Source organism: Dendropsophus ebraccatus, chromosome 2 (assembly GCF_027789765.1).
Source record: "Dendropsophus ebraccatus isolate aDenEbr1 chromosome 2, aDenEbr1.pat, whole genome shotgun sequence".
Taxonomy (NCBI): Eukaryota; Metazoa; Chordata; class Amphibia; order Anura; family Hylidae; genus Dendropsophus; species Dendropsophus ebraccatus.
In genome coordinates this window covers 62,275,268-62,300,213 of record NC_091455.1, presented here as the reverse complement: position 1 = coordinate 62,300,213, position 24,946 = coordinate 62,275,268, and the positions used below count along the sequence as shown (strand labels likewise).

At 43.8% G+C, this 24,946-nt stretch overlaps 1 protein-coding gene across 1 annotated transcript in view; it reads left to right on the top strand.

Annotated features, from left to right (window-relative positions):
* The first annotated feature begins 2,335 nt into the window (after positions 1-2,335).
* The window catches only part of LOC138784133 (meprin A subunit beta-like), a 37,399-nt gene continuing 14,788 nt past the window's right edge, over positions 2,336-24,946 (top strand). Inside the window, exons 1-9 of the mRNA XM_069959647.1 lie at positions 2,336-2,403; positions 11,080-11,098; positions 11,514-11,564; positions 11,682-11,722; positions 15,577-15,655; positions 15,815-15,932; positions 18,145-18,323; positions 19,424-19,642; positions 20,243-20,398. Of these exons, the coding sequence (XP_069815748.1) occupies positions 2,347-2,403; positions 11,080-11,098; positions 11,514-11,564; positions 11,682-11,722; positions 15,577-15,655; positions 15,815-15,932; positions 18,145-18,323; positions 19,424-19,642; positions 20,243-20,398 (919 nt within the window). The 5' untranslated portion in view covers positions 2,336-2,346. The remainder of the gene's footprint in view (positions 2,404-11,079; positions 11,099-11,513; positions 11,565-11,681; positions 11,723-15,576; positions 15,656-15,814; positions 15,933-18,144; positions 18,324-19,423; positions 19,643-20,242; positions 20,399-24,946) is intronic.

The window sequence follows — 24,946 nt, the reverse complement described above, 5'->3', positions numbered from 1 at the left end:
ATCTATGTACTGTAGTACTGCCCTTCTAACATCCAAGTTATGAAAAGACCTTTCTTTTTCATTTTTTGGGTTAGGGCAGAAGGAGGGGACCACAATATTTTGGGACCTGTTAAATGATGTCACTAGTTTGTCATCCAGAATTCTTAAGAAGGGTTCTTGAATGCTGAGGGCCTGGAGTTCACTTACTCTACGTGCCGACGTAATAGCTACCAGAAATATAGTTTTTAAGGTAAGTTGTCTGAGTGAAATGGAATCTATTGGTTCAAAGGGGGGGGCTGGATAGACCAGACAGAACTGTATTGAGATTCCATGGGGGATGAAGATTTCTGATTCTGTGTCTGATGCGTTCTGCCGCCCTCAGAAATCTAGTTACCCAGGAGATGTCACACAGCTTAGAATCGTATAGAGCACTTAGAGCAGACACTTGCACCTTCAGAGTACTTGGGGCAAGACCAAGATCCAAGCCTGATTGGAGGAAGTCCAGAATGAGTGGGATATCTGGAGAGTCAAGGGAGAATTTTGGACCACACCAGGAAGAATGTTTTTTCCAGATTTTTTAAAAAATTTTCGTGGTAGAGTCCTTGTGGCTGAGGAGAAGGGTATCAATAACCTTCGGAAAGAATCCCTTCCTTTTTAGTATGGATTTTTCAGTATCCATGCAGATAGGTGCATCCTTTGGACTGAGGGATGATGGACCGGGCCTTGCATAAGAAGGTCTTGCTTTGCTGAAAACAATATGGGATCCTCTATCGCCAGGCTTTTTAGAAGAGGATACCACACTCTTTTTGGCCAAGCCGGTACTACCAGTATTAGCGTGGTCTTTTGAGTCCTGAACTTTGCTAGTACTCGGGATATTAGTGGAATCGGAGGAAATGCATATAGAAGTCCCTGCGGCCACTGTTGATTTAACGCATCTATCCCTGCTGGAGAGTCCCTTGGATTGAGGGAGTAGAACCATTTTACCTTTGCATTTTTCTTTGTTGCAAACAGGTCGAGCATCGGAAACCCCCATTTTTCCTTTATCATGTCGAAGGCCCAAGGGGCTAGGGACCACTCCCCTGGGTCTATGGTCTGACGACTTAGAAAGTTCGCTTCTAGGTTCCAAGACCCTTTCAGGTGAACCGCTTTGAGGGATATTAGGTTTTGTTCTGCCCACTCGAATATTTTCTGTGCTAGATCCTGGAGTGAACTGTGACGAGCTTCTCCTTGATGCTGAATGAATGCCACTGTCGTCACATTGTCGGAATGTATCAGAACATGATGATTTTTTGTGAGATGCTCTGATGCTTTTAGTGCCTTCCATACCGCCATTAGCTCCCTGAAGTTTGAGGATCTTTCTTGAATCGACTGGCTCCATGTTCCTTGAAGCGACAGACCTGGTAGATGAGCTCCCCATCCTGTCGCACTTGCGTCGGTTGTTATCTTGATTAGGTCGGGTTGATGCCAGTGTACTCCCTTCTCTAGATTTTTCTTTAGAAGCCACCATCGAAGAGAAAACTTTGTGTCTTTTGGAAGACAAATTGTTTTGTCGAGGGACGTTTGTTTCTTGTCCCACTTGGACAGGATTAACTTCTGGAGTGGCCTTGAGTGGAACTGGGCCCATGCCACCGACTGGATACAGGATGTTAGATGACCCAGAACTGACATGGCTAGACGTATCGGACAAGTTTTTTGAGATACAGTTTCACTTTAAAGGGAACCAATCACCGGCATTGTGCTTATAAAGGCACTAGCTGTACCCAATAGATGTGGTCATAATATTTCCTACCATGTCTTCCTCCCTCAATCTGGTAACTTTTAATGTGGTGAATGGGGAACGCAAATAACTATACTAGTACTAGGGCTGTAACAAGTCACAGCTTACTGCCTGCCAGCGCACTCTGAAGGTGTGATTGACAACCAAAGAGACAGTGTGTGACCCCCACAGACTGCACTGGTTACCTTTAATAGCGGCCAATAACAGCATGTACTGTATGAAGCTGGCCTCCCTCTGTTACTAATCAGCACCCTGCAAGCACAATCAGGGGTGCCAATGGTTGCCATGGCACCCGGGAGCCAAACAATGGCTATTGTACCGCATACCATATACATTGCCCCTCAGTGTAACAATAACAGGTAATAAATGCTTTGCTAAACCTTAAGGTTTCAGAAAGCCTAGTGATACAGATTACAGGTACTATATGTACATTATATTGCATATTGCAGTTCAAGGGTCTTTCACATTGGATAAACTGTAACCGACAAGTCATATATTGGGACAAAGTACAATAATGTAAGAAAATGGTTTTATAAAAAGCAAAAGCCTGACCAATATTGTAGTCCTTGTACGGTGGTAAGAGCTCCACAATGGACCTGGCTGCTTTCTCTCTGGTTCTGCTTCTATTCCAGCTTGTCTTTGGACAGGTGAGTTTATTAAGCATTGCTCCATATTGCTGGTCTAATGTGGTGAAGGATGGGAAATTAGAAAACGCTGGAAAGTACTGTTTTATAAAAGCGTCACTAGTCCGATCTATGGAGTAATTGCCCATTCAGTGATCATCATCACAATGTAAACCTTTAACCAGTCAGGTCGAGGCCATATGTATTAGTTGGTGTGTTTACTATCTGAAACCACAAAAGACATCCATCTGATTAGATTCATTAGATTAAAAAAAATCAAATCTATGTTAACAATATCCTTTGAGGACCTGTGTTGTAATAGAACTGCTCAGGTAAGAGAGTCCTCAGAGGTTGTTCCCCGTGCTGTTATGATGCTCTGATCAGGTAGACACTGTGCTTGCCTTATCAGCAGCAGGATAGCGGCTACAATATACATTCACGATCCTACTCAACTCCCAAGATCTGTGCTTACTCTGATCAGATCAGTTTAACCCTTTGGTTGCTGTGGTCAATGGAACCTGCGGCATGTAGGTGATTTGATGGAGGAAGATGGATCCTTACATTCCCATAGCTCTCCCACCAATATGATCAAAGATGCTGAAATATGTTTTTCTTGTGCAAAAAAAGAAAACTAAGATGGAAAAAAAGAAAATCAGTTTAGCTATAGCTTGTATATATCATTTATATATCTTAGTTATATCATACAAACGTAGTATATGCTGCATCTAGGGATGGTCCGAACCTGCCGAGGTTCGGGTTAGCACGAACCTGAACTCTCGGCAATGATTCCTGCTGTCTTCCACCTCCGTAAAGAGGGTGGATACAGCCGGAGGACCGCCTAGAAAACTGGGATACAGCCTATGGCTATGGCTGTATCCGAGTTTTCCAGGCGGTCCTCCGGCTGTATCCACCCGCTGCACGGAGCGGGCAGACAGCGGGAATCATTGTTGAGAGTTCAGGTTCGTGCGAACCCGAACCTCGGCAGGTTCGGACCATCCCTAGATGCATCCATTACTAACTTATGTAAGTACTTGTAAACTAGCAGTTGTTTATATTCTAACTATACAAACTACTGCCAACCTACAAGATCATTAGGAAGAGATTTAATAGTTGTCCATTAAAATATGCTCAATTAGATCATAAATTGATTAGAAAGGTATTTCCAGGATGTGTTTATATGCAAAGTAGCTGATCTAGTGCAGGAAAAAAAACTTGCTCTACAGCCCCACCTACTGTAGGTAGCTTCCTTTACAATAATTATCTGCCCCTTAAAGGGTATGTGTCATCAGAAAATGACTTATTGTTTAAATAATGTTTTTATGTGAAACATTTTTTTATGATTTTTTGGTGAAGTTTTGCTAATTTTCCATTTTTCTATCTGTGCTATAAAGTAATCATGAAATCTAGTGTTGTCATTTTCACCACTGAGGTTAAAACTAAGCTGAGACTGAGCTGATGTCAATGACTCTTGCTGTAAATCATGTCACTAAATGCTGTTACAAACAACTCAGGCAAGATGGAAGCCCCATTACAATGTATAAAACATGAAATAAAAAGAATTATAGAAAAAGATTAGAATAAAATAACTTTTAGTATCTGACTCTAATCAGTAAAAGGAAATCTAGGTGATCCATGCCCTTTAAAGGATTATTCCCATCCCTGCGCACTGCAGTGGCCACACAGATGCCACTTAGAATCCTACCACTATACTTACCATCAGGATCAAACCCCACCTAGGTAGCTCCATGAACCATATACCGATACTGGACTAACATCCACGGATAACAAGTATAAAAAGCACAGATAGAGTGGGAGAGTTTGGTGCACACTTGGGAGTTAAGACTCTGTTAGGAAGCAGTTTTAGTGGTGGGACATGGTTTGTTCTTTCTATAAAAAAAAAAAAAAAGAACTTGTCTATGTTGTTACATTTTCATTACTTTCTTCTTGATGTCAAATTACTTCCCAACCAGTTCTGTTGCTGAACTTTTACAGGACATATTTTATTTATCAGCATACCTAAGGCCCTGGGGCGCTCACAGTTTATAGCAGCAGTGGCACACACCATGTGGGATAAATGATGCTATATTTAATTATTTGAACAGTACTGCATGCTGTAACTGTGATATCTATTATATTTTGTAGTTTAACCTTTTAAGGACCAAGCCCAAAATGACCCAGTGAAAATTTTCATTTTTGCGCTTTCATTTTTTCCTCCCCCCTTCTAAGAGCTCTAGCACTTTCATTTTTCTATCTACAGGGTCATTTAGCCCACCACTTATTGTTGAAGGTCTCCTCTCATGTTGCAGTCTGCATGATGACATCATCACGCTGCTGCACCAGTGGGAGAGGAATCTGCAGCTTTATGAAATTTGAGGTAACAGTTTTTTGTGCAGAAAGCACTTTTAAGTGGGGGTGGTGAGGTGTTCTGCTCAAAAGGAGGAGAAGAAGGAACCTGCTTATGTGGATAATGTGGGGGAACTCTGCCTAACTACCTAATAGTGGGGTTCTGCCCATCTTTAATGGGAGAGGGTGTGTCTGCTTATCTGCCTGACAAGTGGAAATTTGTGTAATTGGGAGGAGTCTAACCTTCTGCCTAATGAAAGGTATCTGCCTATCTGCTTAACCCCTTAAGGACCGGGCCTGAAATGGCCTTAAGAACCGGAGCAAATTTTATCAATATGACCTGTGTCACTTTATTCATTAATAACTTCGGGATGCTTTTACCTATCCGGACGATTCTGAGATTGTTTTCTCGTGACATATTGTACTTCACATTTCTAGTAAATTGGAGTCGATGCTAATAACGAATCTTTATGAAAAAAACCAAAATAGCGTGAAAAATTGTGAAAAAATGCATTTTTCCAACTTTAAAACTTTTCTGCTTATACAGAAAATGGTTATACCACATAAATTATATATTAAATAGCATTAGCAACATGTCTACTTTATGTTGGTGGCATTTATTAAACTATCTTTCATTTTTTTTAGACAATAGAAAGCGTAAAACATTAGCAGCAAATTTCCAAATTTTCAGTAAAATTTCAAAATCAGATATTTTTAGGGACCTGTTCAGGTTTAAAGTGTATTTGAGGGGACTGTGTGTTAGAAAGCCCCACAAAGCACCCTATTTCAGAAACTGCACCCCCAAAACTCTGCAAAAGCACATCCAGAAAGTTTTTTTAACCCTTTAGGGGAGTCACAGAAATAAAAGCTAACTGTGTAAAAAATTTGAAAATTTTTATTTTCTGTGCAGAGATTTTATTGTAATCCAATATTTTTCATAATTATGAACCTATTACCAGAGAAATGCACCCCAATATTTATTGCCCCGTTTCTGCAGTTTATAGAAATACCCCATATATGGCCTTATTGCGCTATTTGACGCAACCACAAGCCTCAGATATAAGGGAGCGCCTAGTGAATTTCAATGGCTCTGTTATATTTGGTCATTTTTGACTGTACCACTTCAGGTTGGCAGAGGCTCTGGGGTGCCAAAACCTAAAAAACACCCCTAAAGGGACACCATTTAGAAAACTACACCCCTCAAGGAATGTAACAAGGGGTGCGGTGAGCATTTGGACCCCACAGGTGCTTCACAGATTTTCCGAACAATGTGGCGTGAAAAAAGACAAAAGTATTTTTTACACTAAAACGTTGTTCTAGCCTTCAATTTTTCATTTTCACAAAGGGATAAAAGGAAAAAAAAAACACAAAACATGTAGCGCAGTTTCTCCCGAGTACGGACATACCCCACATGTGGACATAAAGTGCCAAGGGGGCGCAGGACGAGCCTCCAAAGGGAAGGAGCGCCAATTGGCTTTTGGAAGCTGGATTTCACTGGAATGGATTTCAAGGGCCACGTCGCATTTACAGAGCCCTCGTGCTGCCAAAACACTGGAACCCCCCACAAGGGACCCCATTCTGGAAACTACACCCCTCAAGGAATCTAACAAGGGGTGCAATGAGGATATGGACCCCACTGGTGACGGGCACAAATGTGGAACAATGTGACGTGAAAGTGAAAAATTTTATTTTTTTAAATTTCACAGCACAAATGTGCCCATCATCAAGGGGTCCATATCCTCATTGCACCCCTTGTTAGGTTCCTTGTGGGGTGTAGTTTCCAGAATGGGGTCACTTGTGGGGGGGTTTCAGTGTTTTGGCAGCACCAGGGCTCTGTAAATGCGACATGGCGTTCATCATCCATTCTAGCCAAATCCAACCTCCAAAATCCAAATGGCGCTCCTTCCCTTTGGAGGCTTGCCCTGCGCCCACATGGTGCTTTATGTCCACATGTGGGGTATTTACGGACTCGGGGGAAATTGCTCTAAATATTTTGTGTTTTTTTTTCTCTTTTAACCCCTTGTGAAAATGATAAATTCAAGACTAAACCAACATTATAGTGTAAAAAATGTAATATTTCATTTTCACGCCACATTGTTCCACATTTGTGCCCGTCACCAGTGGGGTCCATATGCTCACTAAACCCCTTGTTACATTCCTTGAGGGGTGTAGTTTCCATAATGGGGTCACTTGTGGGGGGTTTTAACTGTCTTGGCAACACAGGGGCCTTTTAAATGCAACATGGCCCCTCGAAATCCATTCCAGCCAAATCCAGCCTCAAAAAGCCAAATGGCGCTCTGTCCTTTTGGAGGCTTACCCTGCACCCGCATGGCGCTTTATGTCCACATGTGGGGTATTTCCGTACTCAGGGGAAATTGCTCTACACATTTTGTGTTTTTTTTTATCTTTTAGCCCCTTGTGAAAATGAAAAAATCATGACAAGATCAATGATTTAGAGTAAAAATTTTAAAAAAATTACACTAAATGTTGGTCTAGCCTTGATTTTTTTCCATTTCCACAAGGGGTTAAAAAAGAAAATAAATGCAAAATGTGTAGAATAATTTCCCCTGAGTACGAAAATACCCCACATGTGGACATAATGTGCCATATGGGCACAGGGCAAGCCACCAAAGGGACAGAGCACCATTTAGAGGCTGGAATGGAGGATGGAGGCCATGTCGCAATTACAAAGCTCCTGTGCTGCCAGGACAGTAGTAACCCCCCACAAGTGACCCCATTCTGGAAATTACACCCCATAAGGAATCTAACGAGGGGTACAGTGAGCATATGGACCCCACTGGTGACGGGCACATGTGTAGAACATGTGCTGTGAAAATAAAAAATACCATTTTTTTCATTTTCACGTCCCATATGTGGCCGTCACCAGGGGGCCATATACCCGCTGACCCCCTTGTTAGATTCCTTATGGGGTGTAGTTTCCAGAATGGGGTCACTTGTGGGGGGTTTCTTCTGTCCTGGCCGCACAGAGGCTTTGTAATTGCATCATGGCATCCTCTAATGGGAATAGCGGCCTTACCTATTTAGCTGGGGAAAAGGGACAATTCTAATTTATTTGGGGGTATTAGGCCAATTATTAGTTTATAAGGTTGAAAATGACAGGTGTCCATCAAATTCAACCTGTGTTGATGCAGAGGAAGGCAAAAAACCCTCGTAAGGCAGACAACAGTAGCCTCATCACAGGGAAAAAATTCATTCCCGACTCCATAATGGCAATCAGAATAATCCCTGGATCAATGTGACCCCTGAAATAGGAATAAGGGACAGAATTTAGATAATGTGGAACTCCAATGACATGTGATACGCCTTGAAGCGATCCAATATGCAGAGGCCGGGGTGATCAGGACAGGTGTCACACTGGAAAATGGTGTCCCTCCTGATCCTCCTGTTACGCCACACTCTGCGCTTCTTCTGGGGTCTCCCGTTCTCCTGTGTGCGGGACGTCACCTGGAAAATGTTGCTCTGGTGCGATACGGGGTCCTTCATATCCAGAAGTGCTGGGTCCGCTCCATGGCTGCTAAATATTAGGGCTTTATTACTGCTTCTGATATTTTCGGATCGTGCCGCAAGCTACAGTAGCTCAGGCAGCGAGGGACCAGAAGAGGAGGTGCTGGTATAAAAGTCATCCCCGTACCGGTGGTAACCTTTATCCAGAAGTGGGAAGATCAGTTCCCGAATGATCTCCCCACTAACTCCGAGGATGGGGGGGGCATTGTGGGGGCATCTTGGGGCTGGATTCGAGTGTCCCTTTCTTCATACACTCTAAGGGTACGTGCACACTGCGGAATGGTGAATGATAACCCTTTGTGCATTCCGCAGCTGGCACCCACCAGCAGACTGATGCGGGTGCGCGTCTCCGTCCGTGTCATAGACTCCATTCTATGCACGGGCGGATTCCGCTCTCCGTCCAACATATTCATTCTTTGGACGGACAATGGAATCCGCCCTTGCATAACATGGAGTCTATGACACGAGTGGAGACACGCGCCCCTGCATCAGTCCGCCGGCGGGTGCCAGCTGCGGAATGCACAAAGGGTTATCCTTCGCCATTCCGCAGTGTGCACGTACCCTATATCTGTAAGTGTACCCTGGGGTACTCTCACAGAGTTAGTAGAATTTCACGCCATACCGTAATCTCTTATTGGGACGGTCCTGGGGAAAAAACGTGTCTGGGAGGCAGCGTACGCTACGCTACCCCCAGATACGTCATTGGAGGATGAGGATGAATGGAGGAACGAAGGATCTCCCCATTCATCCTCACTGGCTGTTTCGGTTTCGGAGGCAATAATAGCGTATGCGTCCAATACCGAAAACACGCCGGGGGCCACTTTTATATAGAGATTGGTATATGGGGTATGTAGTGGTGTAGTGTCAAACTTTATTCAATCTAGTGTAGTGTGGTGTAATGTAGTGTTTTTTTACAGTAAGTATATTTAAAAAAAAAAAACTACGGCAAAAATGGTGTTGCTGATAAATGCCGCACTTATGTGCGGCACTTATCAGCAGACCGTGGCAGTAGGATATAGAAAAAAAACACCCTACGCCAAAAAGGAGGAGTTGCTGATTAGCAGCGCACTTTCGTGCGATGCTGATCAACACTCAGCGGCGATAGGGTGCGGAAAATAGAAAAAAATTAATTTGGAAAAAAAAAAAAAACCTTTATTACATACTGAACATCCCTATAGTGGCTGATACGTGTATTACACTTATCAGCCGCTAGCGGGCAGCAGAGCGCAAGATCCGAAATAAGACGACGCTGGAGCCGAAAAAAGCAGAAAAAAGCCGAACGGGACGTCACGGAAGGAGCCGAAGACCCGACCAGAAGACGAGGACGCCGCGAACCCCGAAGTCGCCGATCAGGACCCCGGAACAGGTGAGTAATGTACAAATACCTGCTCCTAGCTGAGGGGTCCGGAGCAGGTATTTATAACTTTTGGGGACTTTGATCGCCGTGAACGGCCGGCCGGTGTAAGGTGTAGGTGCAGGTGCAGTGGCACACAAAAATAGAGCTAAGTCCAATGACTTAACCAAAACAACTTCTTTACTGGTAACTTCAGTGCAATACAATACAATACAATACAATACAATGCAGGTAATAAGTTTAAGAGCCGATGCAGGTGACAGAGGAAGAGGAGAGTAGAGGCTTGAGGAGTGAGTAGGGGGACGTCTTGGGGGCCTTGTTCAAGTAGTAGTGTACTCTGCCAGGGTGATGTTTAGTAGAAGTAGAGAAGAATATCTGTACTCACGTATAATGTGCTATCTGACCGCCTCCTGCCCAACTAGTTCAGCGAGTGCCAAGTTGGGTAGTACGAGCCCCAGGCCTTTTCCGCCAGTAGGATGAGTCAGCTTGCAGCTATTTGTACTACTTGGGGTCAGTACCTAGCTGTGGTTACTGCCCTGAGGACAGCGGAGAGGACCCTACCTGAGGGTTTAGCACTACATACTAGAGCAGGTTACTTGCTTGAAAAACTTTCTAAGGTTTCTGGATCCTGACATGGGTCCTGGCCTAAGCCAGGAATGTCCCGAGCATGAGGCCACCGTAACGTGGTGGGGCAGTTTATACCATTTTCAAGTGGTAACCAAGAGCCTCGTTATTTTTATGGAAGTTTTTGTTTGGCAGTTGGGGGGGCTGCTTTTGACTATTTTAATGTCTGTAGTGGGTCTTTATCTTGCCATTGCGGTGAGCTGTTGCATTTTTCTGTGTAATCAGTAAAAATGTGACAGACAACTATTAACCTATAACTTCCCTTCAGCTGTGCGCATAGCAAGACTTGTGCATGTAAGACAGAGAGTGACACCTAGTGAGGAAAATACACTACAGCACCTTCATCCCCCTCTAGTGCAATACCTGACAAAGGCACCTTACCCAGGTGGTATAGAACTTAGTTAGCGAAGTTAGCTAAGTGGGTGGAGACTGGTTACAGATATGTTTCTTAAAGATGCTGACATTATAGAGCAGTCCTAAGCAATGCAAACTGTAAATTCAGTACTAGAGTGAGACAGTAAGCCAGCAGTATCTATGATTTTTTTTTACTGCCTCACTCTTATCCCTTCTCCCCTGTCCATAGACCTCTATGGCCAGTGTATCTTGATCTTTCAGTAAGATGAAAGTCTATAAACGCCCTTCCCTATGGATTCCCCTTGGTGATTTATTAGTGTCTCAACAAATAAGATGGATATAATTTCTATTAAGATATATTGCAAGTACTATTGTACTGTTATACAAGTATGAAGTTTTTTTGTAATGATTTCAACATTAATTATAAATTCTATTTGTATTTATGTTTCATTTAAGATTTTCTGAATGGCACTTATGATTCATTGTGTCTTATTTTTTAGCCTCTTCAAGAACACACAGGTAAATGTCATGTCTACATGTACTTCCCTGTGTATGTTTGATTCTTGTAGACTGCAAAGTATGTGTATTATGATATTCAAAAAGGCAATTGCCATGATCATAGGTAAGGTATGGCCTAAGAGGGGGCACAGTGTGCCCTAATCTTGTCCAAGCAGCTGACCTAGCCTACTTGACTCAACAGTCCTAGGCAACTGCAGACAACCATAGAGACGGCCCCTTCTTGCGACAGTGTTCAGACAGAGCTCAGCCAAATGCAAAACATATAATTTAAATACAAAACATGACTACAGGCGTAGTCTCGGCTGTATACCGCAAACCAAGGACCGTGGCGAGTTCCGAACAGGCTTGGACATGACAGGAATAAATGGGGAACAGCCTTTACTACTGACAAATAATCTACATTTCTCTCTTCCAGAAGTCGATGTGGATGGTGGAAAAGACAATGACATATTTTACATCAACCAAGGTTTACAAATTTTTACAAAGTATTAGTATTTTTTTCCATATATGTATATCGATAGATATAGATATGTTTTAACTATTTCTTTAGTAATACACATATGTCCATTTCTTGTTCCTTAAGAATTACACCTGAATCTTTTTGAGGGAGACATAAAGCTTCAGGTAAGTTCAAATAGAAATATTGCTGTTTTGTCCTCTCACCCTGCCTACTCCCCTCCCACAGCACTCCTTCCTGTTCTTCATCCAAAGCTGTATCAGTATAGACCAGGTTTTCTATAAAAATGGTGTTCTCACCACGGCCTGTGCTCCATTCATTCTCTGTAGGGCTATTGAACACTTCACAAGTTCAGTGATAAAAAGCATTCAGCAATTCCATAGAGAATAAATAGAGTGCAGGTGGTGGTGGTGTCCGCATAGGCTCAGTAAGAAATCCTCCTATTCATTGTGAGGACGATTGTGTCTGTGTTCTCATTATCAGTAGGGGGATAGGATACGGGTTATCAAGTAGAGATTGTAATACCCAGTTAAGATGAATATACCAGGGTCATAAACTTAAACCCTAATTGCTGATAAAAAGATATTGAGTTAAATATCAAACATAGTAAAAATGCTGTAGACCTGGTGCTTATAATACCTCTAAGGGTATAAACCCACACACCGTATATGCAGCAGATATGCAACAAATACGCAGCAGATTTGTTGGTACAGATTTGATGCTGTGTTCAGTTATTTAGATCTAATCTGCTGCGATTTTGCTGCGAGTTTGCTGCGTATCGCAGCAGTAAATATGCTGCATATACGGTGTGTGGGTTTATACCCTAAAGATAAGACTTAGCCAATCTAACAGTGGGGGATTCCAAATTTCATAAGCCTTTGTTGTTTTATGTCTAAAGGTCTTCTTTGAAGGGAACCTGTCAGCCGGGAGACCGGGACCAAACCCACCCAACCCCTAATAGAGTGCCTACCTCCTCCTCTCGGTGATGCCTATTGTTGAGAAATCGCCACTGTTCATCTTCGTGCTCATTACACTAATAAGCAGAGATTTCCTATGGACATCAAACTCATCTCTGCTCATTAGCACAAAGATGAGCGGCAGTGATTTCTCGCTGACGGACTGGTATCCGAAACGTCACTGAGAGGAGGGGTAAGTATCCGGCAGTCTATTAAGGGATAGGTGGGTTCAGACCCGGTATCCCCGCTGACAGGTTCTCTTTAGGGAATTTAAAATGTAATCATAGAACGTGGACTTGCTTTAATAACTAACCTGATAGATAGTATTCTTTACTAAGAATGTTAATAAGTCAATAAAACCATTCCAAACATAACTTTATTGCCTGTGTCTATGCTTTTATTTTTATAAAAAATAAAAATAAAAACTAAAAAGTTCCTTTCTTTGGGCTGTGAATAGTAAGTAAAACTAGAAAAATAAGTCATGCTATTGTGTTGGTATTATTGTATTTATGTATTATTGGAAGCTAGTTTATTCCCCGTGCTTTATATGCATTAATACCATAATAATAAAAAAATAAAAAAAAGATGTGCAAGACTCAGGTCTGATCGTTTGGCATTTGAATGCTGGTGGCTGAGGGGTATCACCATTGCTCCATTGCTGCATCTATGGAGGGACAGAGCAAGAGTTGACAGCTGTTTTTGGTTGAAAGTTTCTGCATGTATAAATTAACCCGGGCAGCCAATATCAATAAGAACTAGATTTGCATTTCCAGGGAAATACATAGTGCTTGAAAAGAGCGCCCCTTTACCAGTGACTTCCAGAGCGCCCCTTTACCAGTGACTTCCTTTTAAGAGAAACTTTAATCCTGGGTGCCGTCTCTTTAAGAGCGACTTGGGTCGCATCCCTTTAAGAGCAACTTGGCTCCCGTCCCTTTAAGAGCAACATGGGTCTCTTTAGGAGCGACCGGGGTCGCTTTAAGAGCAACCTGGGTCCCTTCGGTCCCAAAGGGACCCAGGTCGCTCTTAAAGGGACCAAAGTCGCTCTTAAAGGGACCCAGGTCACTCTTAAAGGGACCCAGGTCGCTCTTAAAGGGACCAAGGTCGCTCTTAAAGGGACCCAGGTCACTCTTAAAGAGACCAATTTTGCTCTTAAAGGGACCCATTTCACTCTTAAAGGGAGCGAGGTCGCTCTTAAAGGGAATCAGGTCACTCTTAAAGGGACCCAGGTCGCTCTTAAAGGGACCCAGGTCGCTCTTAAAGGGACCAAGGTCGCTCTTAAAGGGACCAAGGTCGCTCTTAAAGGGACCAAGGTCGCTCTTAAAGAGACCAATTTTGCTCTTAAAGGGAGCGAGGTCGCTCTTAAAGGGAATCAGGTCACTCTTAAAGGGACCCAGGTCGCTCTTAAAGGAACATATTTCACTCTTGAAGGGACATATTTCGCTCTTAAAAAGACCCAGGTTGCTCTTAAAGGGACCCAGGTCACTCTTAAAGGGACCCAGGTCACTCTTAAAAGGGACCCGAGTCACTCTTAAAGGGACCCAGGTGGCTCTAGCGACATGGGTCTCTTTAAGAGCGACATAGGTCCCATACCTTTTGGAGTGACTTGGGTCCCTTTAAGAGCAACATGTGTCCCGTCCGTTTAAGAGCAACTTGGGTCCCGTCCCTTTAAGAGCGACTTGGATCCCTTTAAGAGCTACATGGGACCATTTAAGGGCGACTTGGGTCCCGTCCCTTTAAGAGTGACTTGGGTCCCTTCCCTTTAAGAGCGATTTGGGTCCCGCCCCTTTAAGAGCAACTTGGGTCCCTTTAAGAACGACTTGGGTCCCTTTAAGAACGACTTGGCTCCCGTCCCTTTAAGAGCGACTTGGGTCCCTTTAAGAGCGACTTGGGTCCCTTTAAGAGCGAATTGGGTCCCTTTAAGAGCGACTTGGGTCCCTTTAAGAGCGACTTGCGTTCCTTTAAGGGTGACCTGGGTCCCTTTAAGAGCGATCTGGGTACTTATAATGGTAAAGATCATTGCTCGGTTACCATGACAATCTTACTCATGTCAGTGGGACAAAATCGTTAAGCACCTTTCATATATTACATCTTCTATTGGCCAATAGTGGACATGTGACTGTGGATGTTGTGATACATTGCCTGACAAAACCTTAGAGTTCCTATTGGCTGCTATATCTCAGCTATTTGCATATGTGCTGTGATTGGCTGTTAGCGGTTAGAGTGTGGCCACTATTTGCAATGAGCCATTATTTTCTATGGGAAATTCGGGGTCTTTAAACGTAAATTTCTTAAAAACGACAAATCCGATCGAAACGAAAAATAGATAGCACACCTCACACCACCAAGGGCTTCGAAACGCAGTTTGAACGGAGTGTGTGCGCAAAGCGGTTCGGGCTGTATTACGCGCAGAAAAATAGCTGGAAGAAGAAGAAACGGAAGAAGAAGAAGAATACGGATTACAATATAGTGCTTTTCAAGCACTATAACTATCAATGTCAGAAGAACATGAAGCCCTGTAAATTATAAAAAAAAAAGAATAAGGCTAGGTTCACACTGCGTTTTCAGCATCCGTTTAACGCATCCGTTTTTTGCAAAAAACGCATGAAAAACTGATTGCAAAAAACGGATTCATTTGTGTGCATCCGTTTTTCCATTGACTTCCATTATAAAAAAAAAACGGATCCGTTTTTTTTGGCGGACCAAAACGGACCAAAAAACGTTGCTGACCCTATTTTTCTGGACGTTAAAAAAAACGGATCCGTTAAACGGATGCTGAAAACGCAGTGTGAACCTAGCCTAACAAAAAGAAGCCATGCTCACCTTCCCGATCATCATTGGCCTCAGCAGTGTCCTACTCCAGTCAGTGACTGGCTGAGCAGGGACCACATGATGTCATATCAGGAGCTGCAGGGAAGGAGGTGAGTATAACTTATTTTTAGTTTTACACCACCCCTAGTCATATTATGCCCCAGACAACCCCTTTCATCACATAACCTTTAGTACTTTTCTTTTAAATGACCTTTTGATACAACAATGCAGACACTATCTTTTTTTTTTTGGTGCAGCCAAATGAAAGGAATTCAATTATCGGGGACCAGTACCGGTGGCCAATACCAGTTCCATACTACTTAGAGGATAGTTTGGGTAGGTTTACAAACACTGATGCCTCCTGTGTCATACAGAAGTCCAGAGGAGACTTCCTCGTTATAATTTTACCTTACTGTCTTTATAAAATACAGTCAATTCCTCATGATGGAGCACAGCTCCCATTCACATTACTAAAACGTAAAAAATCTATTTTAGAAATAAACGCTAAAGCACTTGTCCTGGAAGCCTTTGAACGTTACCGACTGAAATCGTGCATTGACTTCAAACCTTGGGAGGGAGAACCAAATTACATCTCTGTGTTCAAGGAAAGTGGGTAGGGAAATATTTTATATTAGCCTCTACAGAACAAACAAGAGTGTGAGGTATAACCTTATCTTAGAAAAAAAAAGTATATAATTTATCACATTTATTGGTTTTTAGTTTTACGAAACACTCTGCCAGTACAGTTATATGCAATATTTTGCAGATATTTTGCAAGTGATATCTGAGCTGTGTTGTCTGCTCTAAGCTGGTATCATCTCACTCTTGTTACACCCCCTACCTACTGTCCTTCATTCTGTTTCAGTGAGCACTCTCAGCTGCATCCCCCTCTATCCCCTTCTCCCTGTCTTTTATTTTTTGCATGACACTATTCAGATGTTTTAGCAACCTAGCAGGTTGGTGAAAGAAATAAAAATCCCACTAAGTTCTATTACTGCACTTTCCATCGCTAGTCTCATAAAAAAAAACGCATGTCTGTACATTCCAAGGTAGAATACATAATTTTAAGCATATTTTACTAACTTTAAATTAAAGGTATTTGGTTTTAACACAAAACACACATTCATCTACAAACATTTGTCACGTGCTCCAAAACCAAGCTGTTTTAAAAAAAATCAAGCTACTGCACCTGATGGTGTGCCACTTGTGGGCCCAAAAAAACAAAAACACCATAATAAAATGAGTAGAGTGAACATTTCTATTCCTTTCAATGCAAATGCTTCATTTATGAAGTGAATGTAGAACATGCTAAAAGAATGGAGGTACAGTTGGCGGTAGATGGCTGGAGCTAGGGAGCATCCTTTAGTATGTGGCATTGGAGAATGGGGTCTCTCTGCTCTGACCTCTTGGAGAAATGACTTCTCCAAAGTTTCTTCCATGGGGGTGCCCACTGGTTGGCTCCCATTGGTTCACAAATATAACGACACTTAAAGCAAAAGCCTCGGCTTATGCATATAATTTTGCAACCATATAACTAGAGAGGGGCAAGGGGCTGCCACCCACTGATTTATTTAAAATTTGTCACATGGCCACAGGTCCTCTTTAATTTTTGAATGAACCCATTGCTAGCTGTTTAAATCTATATTCAGTTTGCTTGCTCTAGTGCCAGTTTGTTGCTTCTGTTTTGTAGTGTCCCGCTACATGTTTCTATGCTCTTTACACACCCAGGTAAAAGTGTTTTTGTCACTGTGACAGTTAGTACAGTTAACTGCTGTGTTCTACTCCAACCACTAGGTGTCACAATCCCCCAGGACACAGCTGCAGTCCAGAAGGGAGGTTTAGCCTATCACACACACTCACACCCTGAGCACTTCCTTCCTGAGATAATTAGTTGGTTGTGGGTGAGGAAGAGAGCAAACTTATTTCTGGTGCTTGACTGACAACAACAGTAAAGCGCTACTTGATCCAACTTTAGGGTAACTGGAGATAAAGGAGCGCCCTCTTGCCTACTCTGTCCTGACAAACAAATCCACAGTCAACCTCCTAAAGCAGGAAAGGAAAGAAAGGCTGATCAGCAGTAGAGCACAGTGCAAGGAAGCCGCTCTCTATTGAACTTTGCTCGACTAAGTAGGGAGGAAACTACCAGTTAGCTACCACCAGAGACAGAGGCCTGGGAATTGTACTACCAATCAGGACGGTAAACGACATAGAGGCGTAGGCAGAAGGCGGTCAGATAAGATAACTAGGAATTATCTATACGTGAGTACAAGGAGTTCAAGATATTACTCACACTTCACTTACGTCCCGGCAGAGTACTTACTAAATTAGACAAGGGCCCTCCTATCCGTCCCCTATCTCCTGTTACAACTTTTTCTTCTTACCTTATTCTACCTCAAGCTACTTCTGTTATCATTGATTTTGCAATAACTTTCTAAGCACTGTTGTCTTTGTATTGCACTGAAGATAAGTTCCAGTAAAGTTGAGTATTATTTAAAGTTGGGCTCTCTGCTGTCATCTCTGACGTCGCACCTGCACTACACTCTGCACCTTACATCTGTTCTATTTCAAGGTCTGGTTGCCTGTGTGTCCAGGGTGGGTGTTACCACTCCTGGCCACCGTGACAAGTAGCCTGCAAAACACCAGAGCCCACCGGCTGGTTCAATACCAGTACCCAGTGACCCGGGCCACAGCAGTTTGGCATACATCGAAGCAATCTCTGAATAAAGAGATAAAGAACCCTATGATAATATGCTTTATATTTTTACTTGTTCGCATGACATTTACAGAGATCATTCATCTAAACACTTTGGTTTCTCACCCTGTAGATGTTGGTCATATGTTGGGAACTTACGAAGAGGAAAACAGCAACTTTCTCTTGGAGCAAACTGTGACAGACTAGCTACAATTCAGCATGAGTTCCTCCACGCCCTTGGATTCTGGCATGAGCAGTCACGTAGTGACAGGGACGATTACGTCATTATAGAGTGGGACAGGATTCAGAGTGGTAAGGATGCATCTGGCACAGTCTATCCTCTCTTCCTCATTATAAACATCTGAAATATACTGCAATTCCCCAAAGCTGCTCTCCAATTAGGGCTAATAAACTGTTTCTGACATTTCTACTCCCCCATCCTTCAAGTCATACTCACAAATGTCTGGGCACAAAAGATGTGGGTTGCTGTAAGGCCCATGCAGAGAACAGCTTGTCAGTAAAGAGTTATCATCCGTCATTTGATCGCTGTCCATATTACATAGGGCGATCGCTGCCTGATTGGGCAGATAATGATCCTGTGTAATAGTTAAAGGGGGTACTCTTTTAAGGCCAAGCAATGGCATAGATAGCAATTCTGCAGTGTGCTGACTCTGATGAAATGAACTCTGAACCATGCAGCCTTTGTCCACGGCATAATGTAAAGTTCAAAGCGAACTACAGTGCTCCATAGAATGCTATGGCCCCTTCATACTAGCACGTTTTCCCAAAAATAAGACACTGCCTCATATTATTTTTGCTCCCAAAGAGGCCATGTGTCTTATTTTTGGGGTATGCCTTATTTCGCTCCCCTCGGCTCTTCCCCCGAACTCCCTTTGGCTTCCCCCCCCCGGTTCTCAACCCCACCTCATTCCCCTCACTCCCCAATGTCCAAGGAGAGGACCCGGCAGAATGTGTGGCGGGACGTTGGCGGAGTGCGTAGAAGAGTGTGGCGGGATGTTCAGCAGGACAGCATGGGCTGTGAAGGTCCACAAGGGGATTAGGTAAGTAGCAGGGGGTCGTGGCCTTACTTTCGGGGGGGGGGGGGGGGGCTTATTTTAAGGAGGAAGTCTTGCTTTAGGCTAGTTGGTAGGGGGGTTATTATTTTAGAAGGATGTCGTACTTTTGGGGAAACACGGTATGTCTCAGCTTTTGGACCCTCACTATGGCCATAGTGACAAATCCTAGCTCAATGCCAGAACTTGCCCTGAATGGATTACCCCTTTAAGGGTGTGTAATATTGAGCTTAGCTTAGTTTTCAGTGCAGTTTTTGTTTAAATTCCTAAAATTTATTGTAAACTGTGAAAACTCAATGGTAACATGTTTGATAAATGACCATTATTTTATTTTAACAGGAACACAAGGAAATTTCAATAAATACAATGACACACGGTCCAATTCCTTAAATGTCCCATATGACTACACTTCAGTTATGCACTACAGTAAGACTGCCTTCCAGATTGGCACCGAACCAACTATTGTAACTCGCATAGAAGCCTTCAGTGACGTAATTGGACAAAGAATAGATTTCAGTGACTACGATCTAGAAAAGCTCAATCGGTTGTACAACTGCGGTAAGTTTCTAGTCTTACAAGATTTAACAAGCCTCTAGGTCCTAGAGTCTAGGATACAGTTATATATGGGTCACAACAACCTTGGTGTACGAAAACATTTTTTGTTTTAAAAAAATAGATCAGTTTTCATTAAAAAATGGCACACAATTGCATCCGTTTTTGCATCAGTTTTTGTCCCTATAAAACGGATATGTTAAATGGACTGCAAAAAGCAGTCTGAACGTAGCCTAAGAGAAGATAGACAGAAGTAAACAGAATGGTGATTTCTTCTCAGCTTCCTGCAAATACTAAGAGTCCCTGAGCATCAGGTACTTCTGCCATTGTTCAGCACATGGTTCATCGGATGTTAGACTGGAGTGTGCAGGAAGAAGGGCACGCGTCATCATAGAGAGCTGCTGTACTCTTTAAGAACAGCGAGTGAAGACGGACTTCTCATGACAAGACACATGCAGTGTAAACTCAGATATTCCCATTTAAGTGCTAAATACATTTTACAATGACACCTGTATGCTACAAAAATGACTATGTGACATAATAGCATACTTACCTTTTATGGCTGACATGACACAGCACTAACTTTATTGCACCTTTCTTCTTTAGCTACATCCATCACTTTCGTGGACACATGTGATTTTGAGTACAACAACATCTGTGGAATGATACAAGGTACAGGAGATAGTGACGACTGGAAAACTGTTATGGCTATTTATCCCGATGGTCCCATCAATGATCACACTTACATGGAGACTTGCGAAAGTAAGCAACTTATCTTATAATGTGATTCATTGCTGCAGTACTTGACTTTACGACTGTCCTAAGGATATGAACCTCTTGTTGTATAGCAGTGCTCTATATACAGAAATACATACAATATATTTAAAGATCAGTTAAGGGTTCAAAGGGGGCCAAAAAAGTTTATTTTCGGTCTATATAGAAATCTACAGAAGTGTATCTACCAAATAAGATCCCACACTAAGGAAAAAAGCTGATGGATCTACTGATAAACTGTTCATATGGATACAATTAGAGATGAGCGAATTACAGTAAGTTCAGGTTCGCAAAACCTGTACGTTTGACATTGGACTTCTAACATAGTAACATAGTTAATAAGGTTGAAAGAAGACGAGTCCATCAGGTTCAACCTAGAGAAATCCTACTGTGTTAATCAAGGGGGAAGGCAAAACCCTCCATGCAGGGCCGGATTAAAGGCAGGGCACCAGGGGCACGTGCCCTGGGGCCTCCACCACTAGGGGGCCTCCACCAGCCCAAACATGGAAGTAGGGTTTTTGGAAAAAAAGCAAACAGTAGAGGATACACAACCTCACACAGAGTGTTGTGTATCCTCACTGTTTGCTGCTAACTATGGCTGCAGCAGCCTGTGTGTCCTGTGACTAATGCTTCTCCCTGTGAGGACTGTAATATGGCTGGGAGACAGGAAACCAGGGCAGCTGCAGGACGGGATACCCTGCTCAGTGTTTTACACACAGACACACACACCTGCCAGTTACACATACATACCTTTTATTAATGCTCACACACATACAGCTCTGCTCTCCACATTGCCCCCTTAATGCCCCCCCCCCCAGTTTTCACAACAATGCCCACATTTTGTGATGAGACCCACTACCCCCTCAGCGGCACTGTGCACAGTATTGCCGTACTACTGGACAAATAGCCTCTGTCCCCATTAACACATAATGTCTGCCATGTTGCTGTTATATAGTATCTAGGCTGTATCTAGGTAGTATATAGGCTGAAGTTGGTTTCTTATTCAGCAGTTTCTTATTCAGAGGATTTTTATTTTTCCTGTTTTAGCCATTATTCTTACAGAAAATGTGTAATATTCATAACCTGCTTGTAAGTGAGAAGCCCTGAGGGGATTGGTGATAAATATGGCCAAAAGGAGCCCACGGTTGGCATACAAATGGGCATCAAAGTAAAAACACAAAATTATGATTAAAAATAAAATTGACTTTGGACCACTGATCTCACACTGATAATACACAGAGAGAGGGGGGACCCCGCATCACACTGATACTACACAGAGAGGGGGGACCCCGCATCACACAGATACTACAGAGAGAGGGACCCCGCATCACACTGATAATACACAGAGAGGGGGGACCCCGCATCACACTGATACTACAGAGAGAGGGACCCCGCATCACACTGATAATACACAGAGAGGGAACCCGCATCACACTGATAATACACAGAGAGGAACCCTGCATCACACTGATAATACACAGAGAGGGACCCCGCATCACACTGATAATACACAGAGAGGGGCCCCGCATCACACTGATAATACACAGAGAGGGACCCCGCATCACACTGATAATACACAGAGAGGGGGGACCCCGCATCGAACTGATAATACACAGAGAGGGGGGACCCCGCATCACACTGATAATACACAGAGAGGGGGGACCCCGCATCACACTGATAATACACAGAGAGGGGCCCCGCATTAAATTAAATGAAAACAGACAGTTTTCAACACTGAATTTGAAAGAAATGAAACATCTACAAACATTCTCACTACAAATCATGAAAAGCTTAGTGTCACAGCCGTGTATAATGTTTATGAACATTATACTGTAAATCCCCCACAGTAAGGCAGCCATTTGTATGGATAGCTGTATGTATGTGTGTGTATATATATATATATATATATATATATAAATATTTATTTATTTTTATTTTTTTTTGAGAGGCCCCAAAACAAAATTGTCGCCCGGGGCCTCCACCAACCTTAATTTGGCCCTGCCCCCATGAGGCAGACGACAATTGCCCCATTACAGGAAGAAAATTCCTTCCCGACTCCAATGGTAATCAGAACAATCCCTGGATCAACGTACAGATGTAGCCAGGGTTAACTTGATCCCTGACGCAACAATTGTGTCAGGGAGCTATTTTAAGTCAATTAAAAAATTTAGTTAAACGCGTTACTGTGATCAAGTTAACCCTGGCCAGTGTCAGACTGGAGTGCCTTGGCCCACCAGGGGAAATCATTCTTGGGGCCCACCCTTCTGCCACCGCACTTATCTATGGTAACATTAACCCCTTAACGACATCGGGCGTAAACTTACGCCCTCGCGCCCTGGTACTTGGCGCATCAGGGCGTAAATTTACGCCCGATGTTTCCCCGATCGCTGCGTGTTCACACACAGCGGTCGGGGAAGATGGCCTGCTATAAATCATAGCAGGCCATCTTAGCTTCACGGCACGGGGGGTGGTTAACACCCCCCGTGCTTACGATCGCCGCTATAGGCTGATCAATTCAGATCAGCCAATAGCGGCGATCGGAACCTTTCCGGGTCATCGGCGACCCGATGACCCGGAAAAAAATGGCGGTCGGTGCTGTCCGAGGACGGCACCGACCGCCATTACTGTAAAAAGTAATGGTGATCGCCGTGCCACCAGCCCGATCGCCGTGAACGGCCGGCCGGTACCGGCCGGCCATTCACGGCGATCGGGCCGGTGGCACGGCGATCAGAGTCCCACAATATAGTAAATACCTGCCCTGGACCCCTCAGCTAGGTAGCCGAGGGGTCCAGAGCAGGTATTTGTACATTACTCACCTGTCCCGGGCTCCTGATCGGCGTCTTCCGGGTTCGCGGCATCCTCGTCTTCGTTCGGGTCTTCGGCTTCTTCCGTGACGTCACGTTCGGCTTCTCTCGGCTATTTTCGGCTCCAGCGTCGGCTCTTTCCGTATTTTGCGCTCTGCTGCCCTCTAGCGGCTGATATGTGTAATACACTTATCAGCAGCTACAGGGATGTTCAAATGTAGAAATTTTTTTTTTTTTTTTTTCAAATTTTTTTTTTCTATTTTCCGCACCCTATCGCCGCTGAGTGTTGATCAGCATCGCACGAAAGTGCGCTGCTAATCAGCAACTCCTCCTTTTTGGCGTAGGGTGTTTTTTTTCTATATTCTACTGCCACGGTCTGCTTATAAGTGCCGCACATAAGTGCGGCATTTATCAGCAACTCCTTTGTTGGCGTAGGTTTTTTTTTTATACTTACTGTAAAAAAACACGTAAAAAACACTACATTACACCACACTACATTGAATAAAGTTTGACACTACACCACTACATACCCCATATACCAATCCCCGTATAAAGATGGCCCCCAGGGTGTTTTCGGCGTCAGAGGGATACGTTATTATTACCTCCGACACCGAAACAGCCAGTGAGGATGAATGGGGGGTCCTTCGTTCCTCCATTCATCCTCATCATCCTCATCATCCAGTGACGTGTCTGGGGGTAGCGTAGCGTACGCTGCCCCCCAGACACATCTTTTCCGCCAGTACCGTCCCAATAAGAGATGACGGTATGGTGTGAAATTCTACAAACTCTGTGAGCGTACCTCAGGGTACTCTTACAGATTTAGGGTAGGTGCACACTGCGGAATGGCGAAGGATAACCCTTTGTGCATTCCGCAGCTGGCACCCGCCGGCGGACTGATGCAGGCATGTGTCTCCACCCGTGTCATAGAATCCATTCTATGCACGGGCGGATTCCATTGTCCATCCAAAGAATGAACACGTTGGACGGAGAGCGGAATCCGCCCGTGCATAGAATGGAGTCTATGACACGGACGGAGACATGCGCCTGCATCAGTCCACCGGTGGGTGCCAACTGCGGAATGCACGAAGGGTTATCTGTCGCGATTCCGCAGTGTGCATGTACCCTTAGAGTGTATGTAGGAAGGGACACCCGAATCCAGCCCCCAGATGCCCCCCTCCCCCCCATCCTCAGAGTTAGTGGGAAGATCGTCCGGGAACTGATCTTCCCACTGCTGGATAAAGGTCACCACCTGTACGGGGATAACTTTTATACCAGCACCCCCCTCTTCCAGTCCCTCGCTGCCCTGTAGCTTGCGGCACGATACGAAAATATCAGAAGCAGTAATAGCGCCCTAATATTTAGCAGCCATGGAGCGGACCCAGCACTTCTGGATATGAAGGACCCCGTATCGCACCAGGTCAACATTTTCCAGGTGACGTCCCCCACACTGGAGAACGGGAGACCCCAGAAGAAATGCAGAGTGTGGCGTAACAGGGGGATCAGGAAGGACAACATTTTCCAGTGTGACGCCTGTCCTGATCCCCCCGGCCTCTGCATACTGGATCGCTTCAAGGCGCACCACACGTCACTGGGGTTCTACATTATCTAAATTCTGTCCCTTATTCCTATTTTAGGGGTCACGTTGATCCAGGGATTATTCTGATCGCCATTATGGAGTCGGGAAGGAATTTTTCCCCTGTGATGAGGCTACTGTCGTCTGCCTTAAGAGGGT